The following is a 20921-nucleotide window of genomic DNA, read 5'->3' as shown; positions in this document are numbered from 1 at the left end:
AGAGAGCTGGGGTTCGAAACCAGGTTTATTTAACTTCTGAGTATGTCCCTTCTCTATATCCTGGGTCTCATTTTAAAAGTTAAGTCCACAATTTATGTGACCCATGAAACAAAGTGGTTATTTGAATATTATTCTTTCTTCCTTAGAATATGCCAAAGGAGGAAAGAGTGATTCAGCCTGCCTGCCTAAAAGGCCATGCATGACACCTGATGCTATCTTGGGACTCAGGGTACAATGTTCTTGATTATTGACAGATTCTGCAGTTTCTACATAATTTACAGCAAAGCACTGCTTAGATATGGAAATTATACATTTACTTATAATAGCTAATTTAAAATTATATTACTTTAAATTTATATTACAGGATCTTCGGGTCTTAAGGTAAATTCTGCATTGTGGGAAAGGAAAACATGATCGTTTTTCCTTTCTCAGAATAATATTGTCATTCCAACAAGAAAATAAGATAAAGGCATAAACTTCTGGGGAAAAAGTAATAAAAAACATTTGCAAATCATGATTTAACTGGTTCCTCTGACCCAAGATCCAATTTTTGGACAAAACTGTTCTGATGAAAAAGATAATTTTTAGAATCTAGGGAATAAATTCTAACATAATCATAATGATTAAATGACCATAAGATGGTACTTGAATCACAAGTACACATACAGATATTTTTTTAAGAAATGGGAAGAAGAATCAGATTCTTCAGTGGTGAAGAGAACATTAGACTTCACTGAGCCAAGTTCCGTGTATCACTGACGGCCCATAATCTGGTGTCAGATTATGAATTTCACTTTCAGAATGGTTATAAACAGAAGATCGGTTTCCTTTTGTTCTACGGTTAAGTTTATTCAGTAGAAATAACCATAATAGCTAATGATTCAGAAGCCAGCAGGGAAACATCCAACCCTTTTAAAGAGCTATACTACAGAATTGGGGCAGAGAAAGGTTCATTACCTATTTATAACATCAATTCCCAAAAACTTGCAAATGCAGAAGTAAATAGGTAGCCAGATGCAATCCAATTTCAAAATATAGTAGAGATAATAGAATTTATTGGAATTCTATTATTTATGGATTTTATTGATAGAGACAATGATTAAATCCTTTATTTTTCGTGTAAAAGTAAGACTTTTTTTTTTTGTGCTATCAGATTTAAAAAAAATGAGACAAAGGAAAAGCGAGAGGGCCAGAGTTAGTTCTATGAAAAGAAACAACACCAACCACCTACTGACACAGTTTGAAAGGGCTGCTGTAAGGAAAAACACTTAAACAGCAGTTAGTAGGTGTGAAGAACAGTTTGGAGTATTTAAAAAAAAAAACAAAAACTACCTCTTTTAATCCTCACAAGAACCTCATAAGGTTGATTTGCTTACAGGCTCCTTGCATGAAGCAGGAGAGAATGGTATGACCAAGCTGGTGGTATGCACGGAGTGAAAATGTCTTTCCTTGGACTTACTGATGGTAGATAAATGGATTGCTGTTGCCTTAAAAGAACTTTTAAAAAATTGATATCTGGTCCATACTTCCTAATATGAAACTTCCTAAACCATAATTCATTATATGCTAACAATGTAATTTCTGCAGGAAACTTCTTGAAACCAAACACACGATTGTCTCCTATCACTCATTAATTATAATGATCTCTTTCTTTGCTTCTCCTGTCAAAAGATCTGTTTCACTGTCCTATCCGAGGTGTCAGTTTTCACAGACTCCCTGACATTCTTCTGCTAAATCCCTTTAATAAAAACTTCTGTGTGACAACCAGCTGGGAACGTGAGTGCAAGCTGATGGCCACAAAAAAAGAACAAATCTGGTCTTCCGTATGGCTCCAGGATCAAATCAGACATTTTTAGGAAGTTTAATAAATTTTCTTAAGATAAATATAATTGCTTTACTGACTATTTATCCACAACGGAATGAAAACCTGTCCTTCACCTTGGTCTAAGAACACAGCATAGAGTTTTCAAAGGACAAAGAGCTCAGTGACGAGAAAAAATTAGCATCCTTTAATGCATGTTTAATTTTTTATCTGATTTGTTACAAAAGAATATTTGATGAGTAGTTTGGATAAATGAGGAAACACTAGAAGTATTGAGAACAATGAGGCTTTAAGATCCATACACGTTTTGCTGGCTACCTACCTAAGGCAAAGCAGCATAAAGGGAAAAGTGACAAAGAGGAGTAAATGAAAACAGCACACATTTGTCAAGTCTACCACGGCAATGAATTCAAGGTGAAATCTTTTTATAAAAAGCCGAATATATTATATAAAAATAAATAAATCCTTGATTTATGCATGAAAATGAAGTTTTTATATGGTACACGTCTTTTTTTTTTTTTAAATCAAAAGTGTTTTGGATGAATAAAAACATTTATGCCTGCCTTTTACTAACAGAAAATATTCCATCTCATTTGAAATCTTTTTTTCATTTTATTTCTTTTCAGTGTTCCAGCATTCATTGTTTATGCACCACATTCAGGGCTCCATGTAATACATGCCCTCCATAATACCCATCACCAGGCTCACGCAACACGGGCTTTAAAAAAAAAATAAGGCAAAATATTTCTTTCATCCCTTCCTTATGATCTCATCTCTTCCCCATTCATAATGTAGTGAAGTTCCTACTTGCTTTAAGATTGTGGCCCTGATCCCCGCAACCAGAACTATTTGTAAATTGTTTTTTGGTTTTTTTTTTCAGATTTTATTTATTTATTTGACACAGAGAGAGACAGAAAGAAAAGGAACAGAGGCAGGGGGAGGGGGAGTGGGAGAAGCAGGCATCCTGCTGAGCAGGGAGCCCCATGGGATCATGACCTGAGCCAAAGGCAGATGCTTAACAACTGAGCCACCCAGGCACCGCATTGCAAATTGTTTTTTAAATATAACTGTTGAGGAAGTGTTCATTGCAAAGATAACCATAGTATAAGAAGTTACCAATGGCAGTATAAGAACAGCATCAAAATAATTAGGACTACCCTTGTTAGAAGAACAAGGGAGCTGCCATCCATTCAAAGCGTATTCTCACATTTAGGCATCTGCTTTACTGTTCTGGCTGCTCTGATTGTTGCCCACCTCCCATCCCCACAGACAGACCTCTAAATAGATGTTTTCCCCACTCTGTAGTTTCTCCTGAATGAATGAATCAAAGAATGAGTACTTAAAATGGTAATTTTCTAACATTTCACTGAAATGAATATCAGAATGTTTAATTAACATATTCAAGCCCTGAGTTTTAATTAAGAAGACATATAGCTCCAAAACATTTATGAATAAATTGAAGCAACAATGCCTAAAGAACAAAAATGGGAGTCATTTGAAAACACCATCACCTAAGGCACACCGATGTGATGAGGTCTCGTGCTGTAGACCATGAGAAGGTATAAAACATCATTAAGGAGAGACACCGGCACACAGTACATACAGCAAAAGAGTAAAGTCATGGAGAGAATTTTTGTTAGTGCAAGAAAAGCACATAGCTTGTGTAAAACTCATTCTTTATTTAGAGCTGGTATTTTACTGGTAAATTACAAGGATTTTCTCTGTTGGACTGTCTGCGTGTAATGAACAGTGGAGAGAAGAGAGAGAAATGAGGGGATTCTAAATGAGTAAAAGAAAACTAAGCTTACCCCTGTTTTATTAAAGAAAAAAAATTGAATCCATGAACAGACATTAAAATTCTGTCCTAGGTGCTGGTTTACTAGCTAGAATGACGGAATTTGTGTTCTTCTTGGCCATCTCAGGATTTAAATAATTTTATGTGACAGTGCTGATGTGCTGATCAATAAAAAGACAGCAATTGTTTACATTGAGAGTTTAGCGCAATTTTAAGAATCTGCATTAAGCAAGCTGAGTGTCTGTAGTAGAATCAATGCAAAACCACCTTCCTTGGTGAAGTGCATAAATGAAGTGGGACTGAATTTTTAACACCAATGATTATGGATTAAAGAAAAATCAAATCAATTGAAAGAATTGGCTTTGGAAATCACACAATGACAGTATTTTTGAGCATATAATACTGGGCAAAATCCAGGAAAGCAAACAGATGTTCACTTCCATTTCCCTCCTTCTTCTAGTATTTATCTTATCATTTGGGAAAAGCCTTCTTGTATTGCAGTTTGATTACATGTGCATTTTGCAAATTTCCAGATGTGTTCAAATGTTTTAATCTACATTATGGCTTTATATTTTAGGTCCCCAAGATTCCCTAATCAGAGTTCTTATTTCTCTAAACATTAAATGAAATTGAAAATTTTCATATACCTCATTTAGTTTGAAAGTATTACGGACATTTTTTTCCAAACTAGTCTTTCTAGCTATATTGGTCTTGCATCTACTCAATAGATAATCAGTCCCATTATGTTGTACTGTAATACCAAATCCCTTGAAAAGAACATTCACTTTCCTGCAAAAAAACACATAAAAAACAAACCAAACCAAAACAAAAAAAACCCAAACCCCAACTACAACAAAAACACACAACTTTTTGACAGGTGGGGTCACGATAATTTCCATTCTCAATTTTGTGCCAATAAAATTTACACATTTAAGATAAGTATCCTTCCAGATAACGTGGTATGTGTAGTGGGTTTGCCTGTAACGCTTACTGAATAGTTTCCCATAAGAACTGATCTTGATTCTAGCATGGATTTAGATGATGAACATAGATGGTACATTTATGAATTTCAAGATGTTAATATTGTGGAAGAAGTTATCATAGAGACGATGAAAAGTAACCCTGGCAAATTCAAGGAATGTTTGGCCAATAACAAGACGATGTTTAATCGAAGTGGAGCTATGGTTAGCTTGGAAATAGGGCATCATGACAGTTGTAAAGGAGGGTGTGTTAACAGAAACTGAAATGTTAGCAGAGTTAGAGACTGGACTTCAAGAAATGATGTGAAACGTGGTGAAGCCATGTATTTTGGACACTCTGACAAGCACTTGAAGGTATATTTTTATAACATAAGAATAAAAAGCCTGAGGATATATACAATTAACCAACTGATAAGTCTCCAGTCTCCAAAAACAACTAGAAAGGTATAAAAGAAAACAAGAATATAATGCCTTGTTTAAACAAAGGCATGTTTAGAAAATATGAATGGTAGCGTGGATGCAAGAGGCACTTTAAAAAAAGTAAGGAAAGGAGAATTGGGAAGGGGGCTGATATAGATCACCCAAAGGAATATCATTTGAAAACTCAGACTTGGAAAGTCCTATACAGAGAACCAATTATATGGACAAAAATCTGATTGAAAGTGTTTGAAGGAAAGAGGTAATAAGAACAGAAGATGAAAAGGAGTTTATGTGAGTTGGGAAGGTTAGGATTTTAGATCCCTTCCATTTGGAGGCCTTGAAAGTGAGTGGCTTGTACACTTTCATTTTATCCTGATGCTTCTGTAGGAGAACATGGACTCCTGTCCTAACAGCCCACGTTGCTGAGTCTAGGCGATTCTTAAACGGGTCACAAGAAAATGATGTTCCCACGGCCATGGTCAGAGCATCAGTTTTCATCTAATAAGATTTCAACTTTCTGGAGTGAAAAAAGTCTAACCCACGGCCACAGATACCCTGTGATCTTGGCCAGCTGTCTAATGAGCATGTGTCTTGGGTCATTCGGATTAGGGCAACCCCTCGGCACTGCGCAGAAGTCAGCACGAAGGGCCTAGGTGGTGTCAGCGGCTACGTTTTTCTAGTAGTAATTATATCTTAAATTTGGAGTAGGGCTTTCACACATTTCATTGTGTTCTCACAGACCGCACTTATGGAGGGCAGTCCTCAATCCCTGACATGAAAATCCCTTCCTACTATGTCAAGTCAACAGAGTGAACTAGAAATTGTCTCCTAAAATTTTCTACATTTTTCAAATAAAAATTTCTGTGATCCCACCCTAATTGGACTTACCTATCAAAGAATGCTGTTCTGTTTTTATTGCTAACTCTGTGAAATGAAACTTGTACGTATCTTATCATGTAGAAATAAGTCCAACTGATTGTCTATGATACTGTTGTGAAAACATGATCAAATAGAGCCAGGTTTCAAAAGGTTAATGGAGTAAAATTCTACACCAGGAGTATGGAAACAAACCCTACAGAGGCCTAAATGGGAATGTAAACGTTTCCTCAGGGTACGCTATTCAAAATAATAGGTTATTTTGAAGGGAATCTATTCTGATGGTACAGAATATCTAAATCCCTCTGAAACAAGTAGAAATTTCATTTATATAGATTAATGAGCTTATGACAAGTTCATACTCAAGAGTTATTCAGGCATTCCTTTGCTCCTTCCTAGGAAGAATAAATTTATTTTATTCATTCACTGTAAAAGTTACACTTTGTAATTTCTTAGCTATATAAATCACCACGGAATGAGAAATAGGGCCTACATGTTGGTAATAAACTTAAATATGTTCGAATAAAGACTTCACAATGCTCTTTCCAATCATCTGTTTCTTTAAAAAAAAAAAGTTACACCACATATTCAATGGAGAAATCCGCCAATTTCCCAGAAGTTAACTGACTTAAAACCTCAGGTAAACAAACAAACAGGCAAAAAAACCCCAAAGGTCCATTGAAAGATGAGAGCTCAAGATAAAAATGTCATTGGCCCTTGGGTAACAAAATTGCAGCAAGCACTTACTTGTTAGACTCAAAGCCACGTCTCAAAAGACTAAGGCTTTTGTTGCTTATCTTCAAAGAACAACCCACTTGCATCAGAATCAAATTCTGTACACAATACTTGATCACCCCACATCAAAGCACGTCCCCTTTCCTGAGTCATTTCTTTTAATTAGAGCTAATAAAGAAATGGGTTTACATGCCGACTGATGTTTGTAGCAAATCCCTAGAAAACATGGTCAAGAAATTCATCAGTGTGATGTTAGCGTCTGTGTCTCTGGAGCCAGCCCACCCCTCCTCTACTCAGTACCTGACAGGCGCGCCTCGACTCTGTGCTGGTTTCAGCATGACTGTCACTGTGTTGTCCGTTTGATTCAAAGGGGTCTCGAGCTCATAAGCCGGCATAGAGGGCGCTGGGGGGAAAAAAATGTGTGATGGGAGATTCGTTATTTCTGATCGATCTTTTCGGTTTTCCTCCTAGTTCTGTTTGGAAAGAACATTAAGAACACAGTGCACTTCAACTACAGCTATGAACCACAGTGCACTTCAACTACGGCTTCTGTGTATATACCTTATACAGAATATTAGGAACTGCTGCTAAAACCAGTATATGTCAACTTCTTTGATCCCGAGTTCAAGGTCAGAGAGAGTATGAGGGGGCTTGTGAGGTGGTACTAATAGTCTGTCTCTTGATTTGCATTCTTGCTGAATGTGTGTAGGTTAGCTTGAGAATATACATCAAGTTGGGCACTTACAATGTGCATACTTCTCCGTAGGTATGCTTTTCTTTACAAATAGCTTTAAATGAATATTTAAGAAATAATCACTAGGATCATAAAACTGAATATTAGAGCTCTCCCATCAAAGTCAAGATGGAAAACTCTGTGTATGCCACAGATCCATCTAGACATCTGAAGAAGACTGTAGAAGCCAGAGAGGCTTGTTGAAATTAGTGACCACGAATGGGCTGTCAGGGAGAGCAGGAAGGTGGAAAAGATACGGGAATTGGAGTAAGGAAGGCTTGGTTTGACTTTCTGTTGTTTTGTTTTAATCAGTGTAAGAGCTTAGGTTCACGAATTATCTCTGGATCTTCAGTTTACCCTTCTTTCAAAATAGGAGAAATTACCCTCTAGGGTTATTAAGGGAATTGAAAGAGAAAATAAAGAGCGTCAGGTAAATATAATTCTTTTCCCCCACTTCAAGAGAATCCTATTTCCAAGTCTATTTTCTGGCATTCTTTGTTTTCTAGATTGTTTAGTCTTCTCATGTGAAGATAATGATAGAGTTCTTCAATAATTTTGTCATTGCCATGGACTAGATGGATCAAAGCTGTGATGTGGGGGGCACATGGTCTTTTTAAGAACCACAGGTGTAGGTGACTAATGAGAACACTAGTGATCATTTTTTTTTTACAAATATAGTTTTTTAAATCTCTTACATATAAAAAGCTTTTATGTAAAAGGCATGGGTTACATCTCATTTCCATTTATTGGATTTTCTCAGCATTAAAAATTAACTCCAATTCTATTAAAAATTAACTCCAATTCATAACACAGAATTACATTTTGTATAGAGAATAGTTCTTTCTCTGAGGTCCATGAAAGTAGAAAATTGGGGCCCATAAACTGTAATTTTCTTTGAACTATAAAAATCAAATAGTTATTCTTGATGAGTCTGTGCAGGCTAACAAAAATGTCAACTGTCTTTGTTTTTGGATAGAACTATAGGAACTTGGTAGGCTAACAGTGGTCAGAGTCATATCAACCAGAATATTTGTATAACAAGAAATGGTAAAAATGAATTCTTTTTTCTGAAAGAACATCTTCTTTAAGATAATACTCTTTGAAATATGGTTTCCATAGGGGGAAAACTACCAAAAAAAAGAAGGCTTAGAGATACACACACTGGCATACATTTCCTCTTCAGTCTCCATCATAAGTTAAAGCACCAGATTCTATCATCTTAATTGCATCTAGGTTATCAGTGCACTTGATCAAGATCAGAGAAGGTGTGCAAAGAAATTACGACTAGAAGCCAGATTTTCTGATTCCAAGTCTAGTGGTCTCCAGAGATGTAGGACTAAATGGCATTTTCCTAACCACACAAGGGCATCTTCCTCTTCTTCCAACTCTCCATATTATTATTACCTAATGTTTGCTATGAAATATCAAGTGTATGTTGAACTTCAAGTTGAGTTTGTGCTCATAGACAAAATCTTATATGATGAAAAATTTCCCCTCAAGTTATAGTTGCTTAAAAACAAAATTCCAAACTTCCCTCTCTCAAAACCTAATTGAGTGCTTATAGTACTTTTTTTTTTTAGATTTTATTTATTTATTTGAGAGAGAGAGCACACAAGCAGAGAGAAGGGCAGAGGGAGAGGGAGAAGTGACTCCCCACTGAGCAGGGAACCCCTGCCCCGATATGGAGCTCGATCCCAGGACCCCAGGATCATGAGCTGAGCTAAAAGCAGATGCATAACCCACTGAGCCACCCACACACCCCTATAGTATTCTTGTAAGCCTGCCACTGATTCTAAGCAAAAACTTCCCAAAAATTAGAAATGAGGGACAATAGATAAAATAAAGCTAAATATTACTTAGCTAGAGTTATTCCCCTCACCAGCTTCCTGCTCATCTTCCCCTACCCAAAACAGGCAAGGTCAAAACTCAAACACTTCACCACTCATACCCAAAGGGGGAAAATGGAAAAAGGAAATGTCCATGGAATTGTGTTCATTGCTATTATATATCCCACAGCGGATGGCAACTCCATGTCCTCTAGTCTAAAGCACAAAGACATTTTCTGCACAGTTGCACATGCCCAGAACTACTTCTCAAATTATGTCTTTGGCTGGATGGCATAACTGAGTCTCTACCAGCAAAAGGCTGGAGGCTGTAAGTGTCTGGGACCACCCCTCTGTCATCACAGAGGACGTGCAACTACGAACGGTAAGGGTCCCAGTGAAGGCTAATCCTTCTGGAAGCAGACTGCATATAATGCTGTCTTTCCACTGAGCACTCAATCATTCACGGCTCACCGCAGAGATCTTTCCAATGGTGCTGCTCTGGTAACTTGTACTGTGAAGCGGGTAGGAGCACGCAGACCAGACCCTCACTCATGCTCAGGTCCTCCAATCCAAAACGACACAACGTGGCTACTTGCCAATGCAGCAGGATCTTAAGCTTCTAAATTATAAGTATTTGCAGTATCTTATTCCATTTCATGAGTCTGATTTGCACATATGCCCAAGCGCTCATCTGAATACAATGGGCCAGTCGGGGTGAACTTTGTATCCTTGACAATGGGGATGAAAAGGTACAAAAACGCCACCTCTGATGAAAGACATAACTCACAAAGGTATAATACCTGATATTCTGGTGGTGAACTGATTTGTGGCTGGAGGTCCAAACCCCTTAGCGGTGCTGGCTCGGATGGTGAAGGAGTACGTGGTCCCCGGATACAGTCCAAAGAACAGAAAATGGGTTTCATTCCCCAGTTTTGAAACTCTTCCACTTTGATTGGATAAGTCTATTTCGGGGTCAAAGGAACTGACTGCTTTGTAGGTGATCTGCAGGAGAATAAGAAAGCGATAACATGTCTGGAGCAGGTGGCACCGGGATCACATCTTTATCCAATAAACCCCTGTGATGTATGCACTGTCAGATGCTTCATGATAAGCTCCTCTACTCACTTAGACACTTCAAATCCTGGATCCAGTGAAAGGGCTCAGGAACTCAGCCAAAACTGCTTTGAGTTATTACTTTTATAGACAGAGGAACTGAAAGCCAGTAGATTAGAACATAAAAGATGAGTTCAGATTTAAGCTAATACCTTGAAGTTGTTTGCTTTCAAAATGTCACTTTGGAAAAACTACATTACAGTTGGCTTAAAACAACATCACAAAATGTACAACTAGTTTAAACAGATAAGGACCGTACAAGGGTAAGGCCTCATCTCTCATCCAGGGGCCAGTTTGATTCTGCACTGAATAGGAGTATTGTCTACTGGGAACAAGAGTGCTTTTAAATGTTTTCATCAGGGTGGGCAAAGATATCTGCTCTCACAATAAATCCCAGACACGCGTCAGGAACTCCTGATGGTATGACCGAGGTGCTCATGAACAGTCGTATTTACTTCTTTTTCTTCAGAGCCACGCTGTCCGACAGGACTTCCTGTCATGATAGAAATGTTCTACTCTGCACTCTCATGGTAGCCACCAGCCACAAGTGGTGACAGAGCCCTTGCAATGTGGCTCGTGAGACTGAGGCCCTGAGCATTTTATTTAATTTTCGTTTATATGTAAATCACCGTGCGGGACCAGGAGCTGCCATTTCTGGGAATGTTGCTCTAGAAGGTTCTCATATGTTTGCCACTAAACAGGTGTTCAAAGCACATTGGATGCGTCTGGAATGTGTGAAAATAAATATATCATAGATGTCTTTAAGTTTGCCCTTTCAAATGAGTTTTTAAAGAATTTTACTGTAAGTAGTTCATCAACTATTCACGAGCGCGCATTTTAGTGGTGATTACTAACTTCTACTGGTTGTAATGACATAATTTTTAAATGTGCCATATCAAAAGTTTTAAATTGCAAAACTGAGTACTTTTCTTGCTTTTAAATAGGTAAACTTCCTTATAATTTATGTGCATGAACACTAACACTGTTATTATACGGAGTGATAATTGACATTCTTTCTTCTTACATTTATACCATGTCATTATAATTAGGGGGACCTCTCTGCGAGATTATTTAGATTGAATCATCTAAGCTTTGGAAAGAAAATGTTTGCTGTATATATTAATCACTAGAGTGCACACCACTCTCAGAGTTAGGTGGCATATCTGCTGTTAACCCTCTAGCCGATTTCCCTCACGAGGTTACTCTGAGTCAAGAGACAAGACAGCGTCTCCCACCTGCTGCTCTGGGAGGGACTTCAGCATCGGCACCACCGTGTGCTTCGCTGTCTACTTAGTCCTCATTCTGACTCTAGAGAAAAGGGTAGTTCAGAGAGGGTAGGTCTAAGCTGTGATAGCATTTTTGCTCCCCAAAGTTTATTTATTCATTCATTCATTCACCCATTCTAAACACATTCATTGCCTGCCTCTGGTGACCCAAGCTCAGTGCTCTGAGCTGGGATCTCACATGGTGGGGGAGACATGAGACCTGTCCTGGAAGAGGTAACAGGCTGATGGCGAAGTAGAGACACAATTCAACACCTATGATACAGTCTTCGTAAATGAGGATGAGCACAGCCCACCAGGGCTAGGTATAGCTCCTTGTTCATCTCATTGCCTTACTAAAAACTTTAATGGGAAACACTTGTATAGGAGACAAAATCCAAACTCCCTACCTTGGGGTTTAAGACCTGCAACATATTTCGGAATACTTGACACAAGGCCATTATATCACCTTCTGCCCTGGTCAGGGGATAGGATTTTGTGTACCACAAACACTGGGCTTTTCTGACTTTCTTTGGCTCATAATCATTCACTTGCCTGGAAGGTGATAGCACCATCTATGACCTGCTTTCTCTCCCTGCTCAGATTCAGTCATTCCATTGGAATATTGATGGGGTGGACACTGACACCACAAGCACTGTGGTCAGTGGGTGGACACAGGCCCTGTCTGCAGGTAGCTCGGCATCTGGACCACAGTGGGTGGAGCTGGGAGAGATGCAGGAAGTAAATTAAGAATTTGAAAATACTAAAATTCAGTAGATGAAATAAACACAGTGCTAAGACAAAGAATATTGTAGGCAGAGAGGGTTACATGCTCAGCCACTGGGAATGATTGTGGAAAGGGCCACTGAGGGGCTGACAGTTAATCTGAGGAGACTGGGGGTGCCTGGGTGGCTCAGCTGGTTAAACGACTGCCTTTGGCTCAGGTCATGATCCTGGAGACCTGGGATCGAGTCCTGCATCAGGCACCCTGCTTAGTGGGGAGTCTACTTCTCTCTCTCCTCTCTGCTCCTGCTCTATCTCTCATTCTCTCCAATAAATAAATAAAATCTTTAAAAAAAATCTGAGGAGACTCGAACTTTGTGAGAGAGCCTGCCATGCCAAGAGTTTGGGAAAAAACAGCAAGAACCAAGGCTGTGAAGCAGGAGTTTTCTGCGCACAGTTAGTGGACAGAAAGAAGGCCTGTGTCACTGTGGCCCAGCAAGCAAGGTGAGTGTGGTCCTTTGACCAGGGTCGAAGTGGGCACAGGCCATACCACACAGTGGTCTGTACCCTAAGATAAGAAGCATGGATGCATCCAATGGGGAGCCTTGGAACATTTTAAAGCATGAAAACCAAAGGATCTAATTTCCCTTATGAAAAGACCACATTAGCTGCCAGGGAGAGAAGTGGTTTGTTGGATGGAGGCAGTTAGGGGAGGCAGGGAGGCCACCAGGAACCACCACAGAGACCACGGGGGAACCTTCAGCACCTCTGACAGTGCCATGGTTGGGAATAAGGTGAGCACGGCAAAGAGAGCAGTAAATGGAAAGAACTGGCATATTTGAGAGTCAAAACAGACAGAAGTCAGTGATCGAGTGAATGGGGGGGGTTGGAGGAATGCAGGATAGTTTCCATATTTGGGGCTTAAGCAAAAGATAGCCCCGCTTGTTGAAAAAGATGGAACGAAAGAGGGGAAACGAACTGCTGGCTTGTGGACATAGTGTGCACGGTATCAGGCTGGGACTGGAGAGGTCTGGCCCAGAAATAGAGATGTGTGGGTGATCAGCATTGCAATATTATGGTTTAGGAATGGGTGAGGTCGCTGGGGAAAGGATTTGAGAGAGAACACTGACATTTAATATAATCAGTGGCGGAGAAGGAGAAACCAACAAATGAACCAGAAAAGCCAACAGAGAGAGCTGTCATGGAAATCAAAAGGAAGAAGAAAGAAAGAAAGAAAGAAAGAAAGAAAGAAAGAAAGAAAGAAAGAAAGAAAGAAAGGAAGGAAGAAAGAAAGAAAGAAAAGGAAAAAGTGTCTGAAGAAGGAAATGCTTTAAAAAATGCTGGGAGTTGAGGCAAGACTGGAACAAAGTCTGAAGCCAGAGTTCCCATTTCCTTCTCTGCAAAGCTTCCAGGACGAGGCCTAACCATCACTGGCTCAGCTGAATGCCTGGTGTGGCTGTGTTCGTACAGCTCACTTGGCGAGACATAATGGTGTGCTGTGAACGCTCTCGCATGGTCTGAAATCATGGCTTAAATATGCCAAAGGAAGTGGAACTGTTCACCTAAATGCATCTTCCTTTCTGAGGAGGGACTGATGTCTTACTCTTCTTTCTGACCCCACAGCGATCTGTACATATTTGGCATGGAGTATACATTTTCCTCAAAAAGCTCCCGGGGAGAAGAGGTGTGCGCATGCGCTCACACGTGCTCTCGCTAGGGCAAGTAGGCTGTCGGGGCATCCGCTCTGACCGTAGAGCAGAAAGCAAATACTGGCGCAAGGGACCTGTTGCTCCACGGGGGCGGATAGCTTGGTATTCACCTACCGCCATGGTCATGCAGGATAAGCTGGACGGGGGCTCTGTCACAGGTCTTTTACTCACAGGCCTTTGAGAATTTGCTAAGATTAATAGATCCTCTCTCCCCGACCCCTAAAAATGAACATACACACTAATGCACACACTCATAACAATTATGGACCCTCTCCCTCACTATTTTTAAAAGATTTCATTTATTTATTTGAGAGAGAGTGTGTGTGAGAGAGTGAGTGTCAGGGGAAGGGGTAGAAGGAGAGGGAGGGAGAGAATCTCAAGCAGACTCCATGCTGAGCATGAAGCCTGATGTGGGGCTCGATCTCACAACCCTGAGATCATGACCTGAGTTAAAATAAGAGTGGGATGCACAGCTGACTGAGCCACCCAGGTGCCCCCTTCTCCCTCTCTTTGAACAAATCCCTAACAACCAAGTAGGTTGTATATATACAGACACAAAATGTCAGAAAGGTCATCAATCCCTCTCAAAGCCACCCAGAGCCCACTGACCCCTTTCAAAACCATTCCAGAATACCAGGAATAAAAAACCCCGCTCCTCAGGAACAGGAGCAATCCATTCTAGAATCCACTGTCTGTGGGAGAGTGGAGGCTCCATTTACATATTATCTGAGCAGTTGTTCTAAAGGACACAGAAAAACACCTCTATGCTCAGACCCAAATGTACCATGTCCTTTTGGCATTTATTTTTTCATTTGTTCATTAAGAGCCTACCAAGTGCCAGACTATAGTAAAGCAGCAGGAAACTCCCAGAAGGAAAGTTTGGGACTGCTTCCACACTTGCACTGGATTGCTGGCTGAGGGCCAAGGCAATTTTGATGCAGTCTGTGTGAAGAACACTGACGGGGCGCCTGGGTGGCTCAGTCCTTAAGTATCTGCCTTCAGCTCAGGTCATGATCCCAGAGTCCTGGGGTCTAGTCCCGCATCGGGTTTCCTGCTCAGTGCGGAGTCTGCTTCTCCCTCTCTCTCTTCCCCTTCTCTCCCCCTCACTTGTGATCTCTTTCTCTCTCTCCCAAATAAATAAATAAAATCTTAAAAAAAAACCCAAAAACGCTGATGTTCCACATTAGGCATATGCAATTTTATGGGATGTCCCAAGTCAAAAGCAAACTGACATGCAAACAACATAGGTGGGGATTACATTTAGGTGAGATGGGGTCAACTGTTGCTTATATTGGATGATTTCTGATTCATACATAGATGCCTGAAATTTTCTCAAATTACCTTCACTTCTTGTACTTATAGTTTCAAGTTCTGAACCAAAAGATTCATTAAGAACCAAAATAGAATAACATGCAATTTTTGGCCAGAAAGGGATTAAAAATCTTCTAGAGAGTGTGAGTTGATTGGAATTTCAGCTAGTGTTAAATACAGTCCTTAAGGGAGAGCCAAGGAATCAGAGGAAGGAATAATGAAATCTGATTTCCGGGAAGGAAGAACCTCGGATACTTCAGAGAAAAGTACAATATTTAGATAAAAAACTGAAAGAGAGGCAGAAGTCCCACAGGAAGAGACAGGAGGGAGAGCATTAGGAGGAAAGAAGGAAATAAGTCAAAACAGGTGGTGTGATAGTTCAGAAGGTTTTCAGAGAAAAGAATATTCCATATATGTAGCTCATTAAGTTCCAGGAGAAAAATATTGGGAGATGCAGTAATAAATGAGTTGGGATTAGATCATGGCAGGCCTTGAATACTGAAATGAAACTTCTTGACATGGCCCTTAAATTCTACTCCTGTCTACACTCTTCCCTATCTCAGTCAGTAGTGCTTAGTTGAGCCCAGTTATCCAGGCCCAGGACCTTCAGGTGTCTTTAACTACTGAATGTTCCCATCTGTTGACAAATCCAGAATATTCTACTTTGCTATGTGCCCACAACACTGCATTTTATGCTCCTCACACATTAAAGTGGTTTGCTTTTGGTACTTATTTCATTCTATCATTAGTTGTTGTCAGTACTGTTACTTCTAGTAGAGAAGGGATAATACCTTTTATACTTCTGTCTTCTCCCCATACCTTTTACACTCCCTCCCTCCATATAAATTTAAATTCCAGTTAGTGAACATACAGTTTAATATGAGTTTCAGGTGTACAATAGAGTGATTCAACACTTCCATACATCACCCAGTGCTCATGATGACAAGTGCCCTCCTTAATTCCCATCAGTTATTTAACCCATCCCCTACCCAACTCCCTTCTGGTAACCATCAATTTGCTCTCTATAGTTAAGAGTCTCTTTCTTGGTTTTCCTCTTTCTCTCTTTTATATATATACATATAACATTTACATTATATATATCATATATTAAATATATATCTAGATAATATTTACATTATATATAATATAGTAAATATATTATGTATTATATATTATATTTATTTTAAAATATTTATGTATATCATATATATATAGGGAAAAATATATATGTATATATATATTTTCCCTTTTTGTTCCCAAAGCTTGTCGATGGGAACATGGCCAGGAGTCTGGAGTTTACTTACTAGGCAATCAAGAGCCATATAGAGTTAGTGAGGTACAATGAAAATATTTGGACATATATATATATATATATATATATATATATATACACACCCCTTTGTATTGGGGAGTATTACTGGCTGATAAACTTCTAGAAATAGGCTTGATATGCAATGTTTAAATTTTGATAGGTTCCCTCAATTTGCCTATGTAAGAGATACAACATGTATGTTTCCATCAACAGTCTATGCACACGTGCATTTGCCTACATCACTGTTTAACACACACAAACCTAAACATTTTTGTAGCACTTGCTTTATTTCCTTTCTGAATCATTAGTAAGGTAGGATAGGTATCTTTTCACTTAAATGCTACTTGGATTTTTTTCCTATGAGTCGCCTCCTCTTATTCTTTGTCCAGTTTTTCTAATGGAACGCTTTGTCCATTTCTTAGCAATCTGTATCAAGTCAGTTTAATGTGCCCAACAGCCCATCCACTGTTATAAATTTTGAAAATAATTTCTTCAAGTCTTCTGTCTGTATTTAGACTTTCCTAGTGCTATCTTTTGTTGTTCAGAAGTTTAAATACTTATGAAGGTAAATCTGTCAATCTTTTAAAATATAACTTCCAGGTCTTATGTCAAGCTTAGTAAGATACATTATAGAAATATCTTCCTTATTTTTCTTATAGTGTTCTGGTAGTTTAACTTTTGTGTTTAGAATGTCAATCCTTTTGGTATTTTTTATTTTTTAATGATGTGAGATAGTTTCTTATATGGCATATTATTCTTGTAAAAAATGCTGGGTTTGCTAGCATTTATTAAATTTTATCAATCTCTATTCATAAATAGAGATTGCTTGCCCTATAACTTCTACCTTGTAAAATTTTGGAAGGTCATATACCCAGTTGTTAACTCTGAAAAGTGAAATTGGGAAGCAATGATATTATGTTGAATACTTTTGTACTTAAAATATTCTTTCAGAGAGCAAAATTACATTTCTAATTTTAAAAAATTAAAATTTTGATCACTGTTGAGGAAAGCTGTATTTATCAGCCTAGATTTTAGGCAGATGACTCTGATAAAAATAAAGGGCTAATCAAAAAAATGAAACAAGATGGGACCAGGGAGGGAGATAAACCATGAGACTCTTAATCTTACAAAACAAACTGAGGGTTGCTGGGAGGTCGGGGAGAGGGTATGTGCTAGGGTGAGTGCTATGAATTGTGTAAGACTGATGATTCACAGACCTGTACCCCTGAAGCAGATAATACATTATATGTTAATAATTTTTTTTTACAGGACTGATCAAGAGGTAAGGGACCAAAAGGGCTAGATTCTGAACAAAGGTGGGGAAGACAGAAAGGAAAGGCTAGTTCAAGAAGGTTGAAAATGGTTGTCAGGGGAATGAAAAGGAGAGGCAAAGACTAGGACCAGAAGAATGCTTTAATGTTGCCAACTGCCATGACTCCCAGCAGAAAACGATGATGTTAGCATTTCCCAGTCATTGATGGTGTGGTATATTTGCCTAATAGATAAAGAGAACCTGAAAATAATCTGAACCCATAGCATATTCATGTACAACATCTACAGTATTCAACCTGTTTTCTCTTTTCTCCTGCAAAAACGAGCCAACCGTGCTTCCTATTTTAATGAAACACCTGTATCATTTGTTACTAAATTCTTCTCCAACTATGATAATTTACCTCACTTTCCAGTTTTTACCTATAGTCAAATGTGCTTCTATGACAGAATACACTGTCCCTAAGGTTCCTGCCTTTTTTGAGGGGACAACTGTTCTCTATTTCCTTAGCATGATGTCAGTAGCCAGAGACGATAGTCCTCCGGAGGGGACCAAGTCTGGTTCAACATCAGTCTTTGGCTCCAGGAGGAAGCTGGGCCTATCACTGACTCTCGCTCAGGCTGGGCATGGCATACCGTGTATCTGAGCTGAAGAAGAGCTCCTTCCTGAGACCCCATCTAAGACCTATTTCGTGAACAGAAAGGGGTTTAAGAGAGAGAAAGATTTGGTGGTGAGAAAACTTGTATTTCATCACTGAAGCCTGATGCACACATTTGACATTTTCCCTTTGGTACCTAGAAAAATAAACCAACCTGCTCCACTTACCTAGATCTGATTTTTAAAACCCTGATTTACGGCACATTCAGGTATCCCCAACTATAACAGCATTTATGTCAGTGTTCAACTGGGAGACCCTGGTTGCTGAATTCAGAGAGATTAACGCATTCCTCTTTTGAATTATTATTCCTATTGTTTTTGTGCTAAAGTTACTTATTACACAAAGATGTACACTCAGTGGCATCGAGAAGAATGAATCTGGCAATCATTTTCTGTCTGTCTAGATATCTACATGTGGCTTTTAGGACAGATGGACTTATTTCTTGGCACTTGACACTGGTTCAAAGGTTTTTATCTTTTCTAGGAAAATATTCTCTTATTCTTAGGTAGGAATCTCTAAAACTGAGCCCAGAAAATGGTCTTGGGCCCAACAATATTAACGAAAAATGTTATCACTGAGAAAAAAATATGAACTTGTTTGATGATAACACTTAGTTCTTTCAAAGCTGAGCCACAGATTTTTATAACACTGAATTCGTTTATAATGAAGCTGCCCTAGGAACAGCATCAATAACTTAACATGAAAATCAACTTTTTCTTTTCTCTTATGTTGTTTAGCTTTCAATTAAAAACATTATTTTTTGCATCTCAATACCAATTTTCTAAAGGTGTAAGGAAACATAAATGCAAGGCTAGTTGGGTCAGGGAGGGGGGTTTACCAGAGATTACTGTCTGACAGCTAATCTGCTCAGTCTTTTGTCAGTAGTTCTGAAAGGTATTCAAGCAGAGGTTCCATAAGAGGAATTGCCACGATTTTTAGAGACCTAACAACATATAATTTTGTTAAATTTGCATTCAAATAAATGCTTGCTTAAAAAAAATGCACCTGCTTGTTTCTATGACAATAGGCACAGTGAAATGATGCTCATACAGATGTGATGATGACTGTCACTCCCTGTTACTGCTGTTATTTTTTCCTTGAACAATTCATCAAATTCTTCTCTGCTCTCTATCATTCAATCATTTGATATGCCTCAGTAGATAAAACTATGTCAAGGAAATCTAAAGGATGTTTTGCTAATACTAAGAAACCAAAAGACATTATTCTATTGTTACCCCTGAGACAATGTCTATTGACTTTGCTAATTGGATAATCAGTGTTCTTCTATAATTCAGGAGTAAAATATTTTATAGCCAGCAAGAATAAGACTATGTGGTTGCCTCCTAATCAATGTACACTTCAAAATACTTACTGCTTTTAATACGGGTGATATTTTTTAATACCGTGTTGTGTCTTTACATATAATAACATATAGTCTAAAAACATCCAAATCATTATAAGCATACTTCCTGAAACGACACATAATTGAAAAACCTGGGGTTTTTTTTTTTTTTTTTTTTGGTTTTTCGTTTTTTTGCTTCTATACAGGAAACATTGTAACTATCAAAGGCATTAAACTTCTTAAAAGACATAATGCCATTATGCATTTTTAAATACTAGACAGTTTAGCTATCATAGAAATTATAATGAAAAATTAAATTACTAATGAACATATATACTACCTCGTATAAAGTGATGACACCATATGTTTGAATTGGTTCTCGCCATTGAAGAAATATCTTCTCTTCAAAAGTACTTCCTTGGATGGATTCAGTAGGAACAGCTCCTGGCACTAGAAGGGGGTGAAAAATCAATAAATGTTTGAAATACTCCCCCAGATTAGATTTTCCTAGACATATTAGGTTTTTTACTCTCAATTGAGATATAAGATTTAATAGTCCATAGATACACTTAGTTTTCTTTTAAAACCATTTTGGCCACACTGTCCTTATAAAGAAAATAGTCTCATCACCTTTTTCTTTAAAGTTTGAATCAACTAGATGAAGCTCAGTAATCACCTTTTAAATGAACTTTTACATTCTTCAGAAATAAAGATACAGAGCAATAAGAATTCCCACACATTGCTCATGAGAGCAGAAATGGGTACGGCCACTTTGGAAAATAATTTGGTAGTATTTAGTAAAGTTAAAGAGGCATGTATCATATGACCCAATAATCCTACCTCCAGGTGTATTTCCTAGTAATATTCTTGCATGTATGTACCAAGAGACATATAGTAAGATGTCAACATAGCTTTTTTTTTTTTTTTTTTAAGATTTTATTTATTTGACAGACAGCAATCACAAGTAGGCAGAGAGGCTGGCAGAGAGAGAGATGAGAAAGCAGGTTCTCTGCTAAGCAGAGAGCCTGATGTGG

The 20921-nt window shown here is 38.4% G+C and overlaps 1 protein-coding gene across 10 annotated transcripts in view; it reads right to left on the bottom strand.

Annotated features, from left to right (window-relative positions):
- The window catches only part of PTPRM (protein tyrosine phosphatase receptor type M), a 765571-nt gene that overhangs the window by 272924 nt on the left and 471726 nt on the right, over nucleotides 1–20921 (bottom strand). For all 10 annotated transcript variants that reach the window (XM_032875725.1, XM_032875726.1, XM_032875727.1 and 7 more), the window contains 3 exons: nucleotides 20228–20337; nucleotides 9988–10189; nucleotides 6929–7031 (listed from right to left, as the gene is read on the bottom strand). In XM_032875725.1, the coding sequence (XP_032731616.1) occupies nucleotides 6929–7031; nucleotides 9988–10189; nucleotides 20228–20337 (415 nt within the window). The remainder of the gene's footprint in view (nucleotides 1–6928; nucleotides 7032–9987; nucleotides 10190–20227; nucleotides 20338–20921) is intronic.

The sequence above is a fragment of the Lontra canadensis genome, unplaced genomic scaffold (assembly GCF_010015895.1).
Source record: "Lontra canadensis isolate GAN:19392208 unplaced genomic scaffold, GSC_riverotter_1.0 scaffold57, whole genome shotgun sequence".
In the NCBI taxonomy this organism is placed as follows: domain Eukaryota; kingdom Metazoa; phylum Chordata; class Mammalia; order Carnivora; family Mustelidae; genus Lontra; species Lontra canadensis.
Note: the sequence above shows the minus strand (reverse complement) of the source record. Positions and strands in the feature narration are given on the sequence as shown.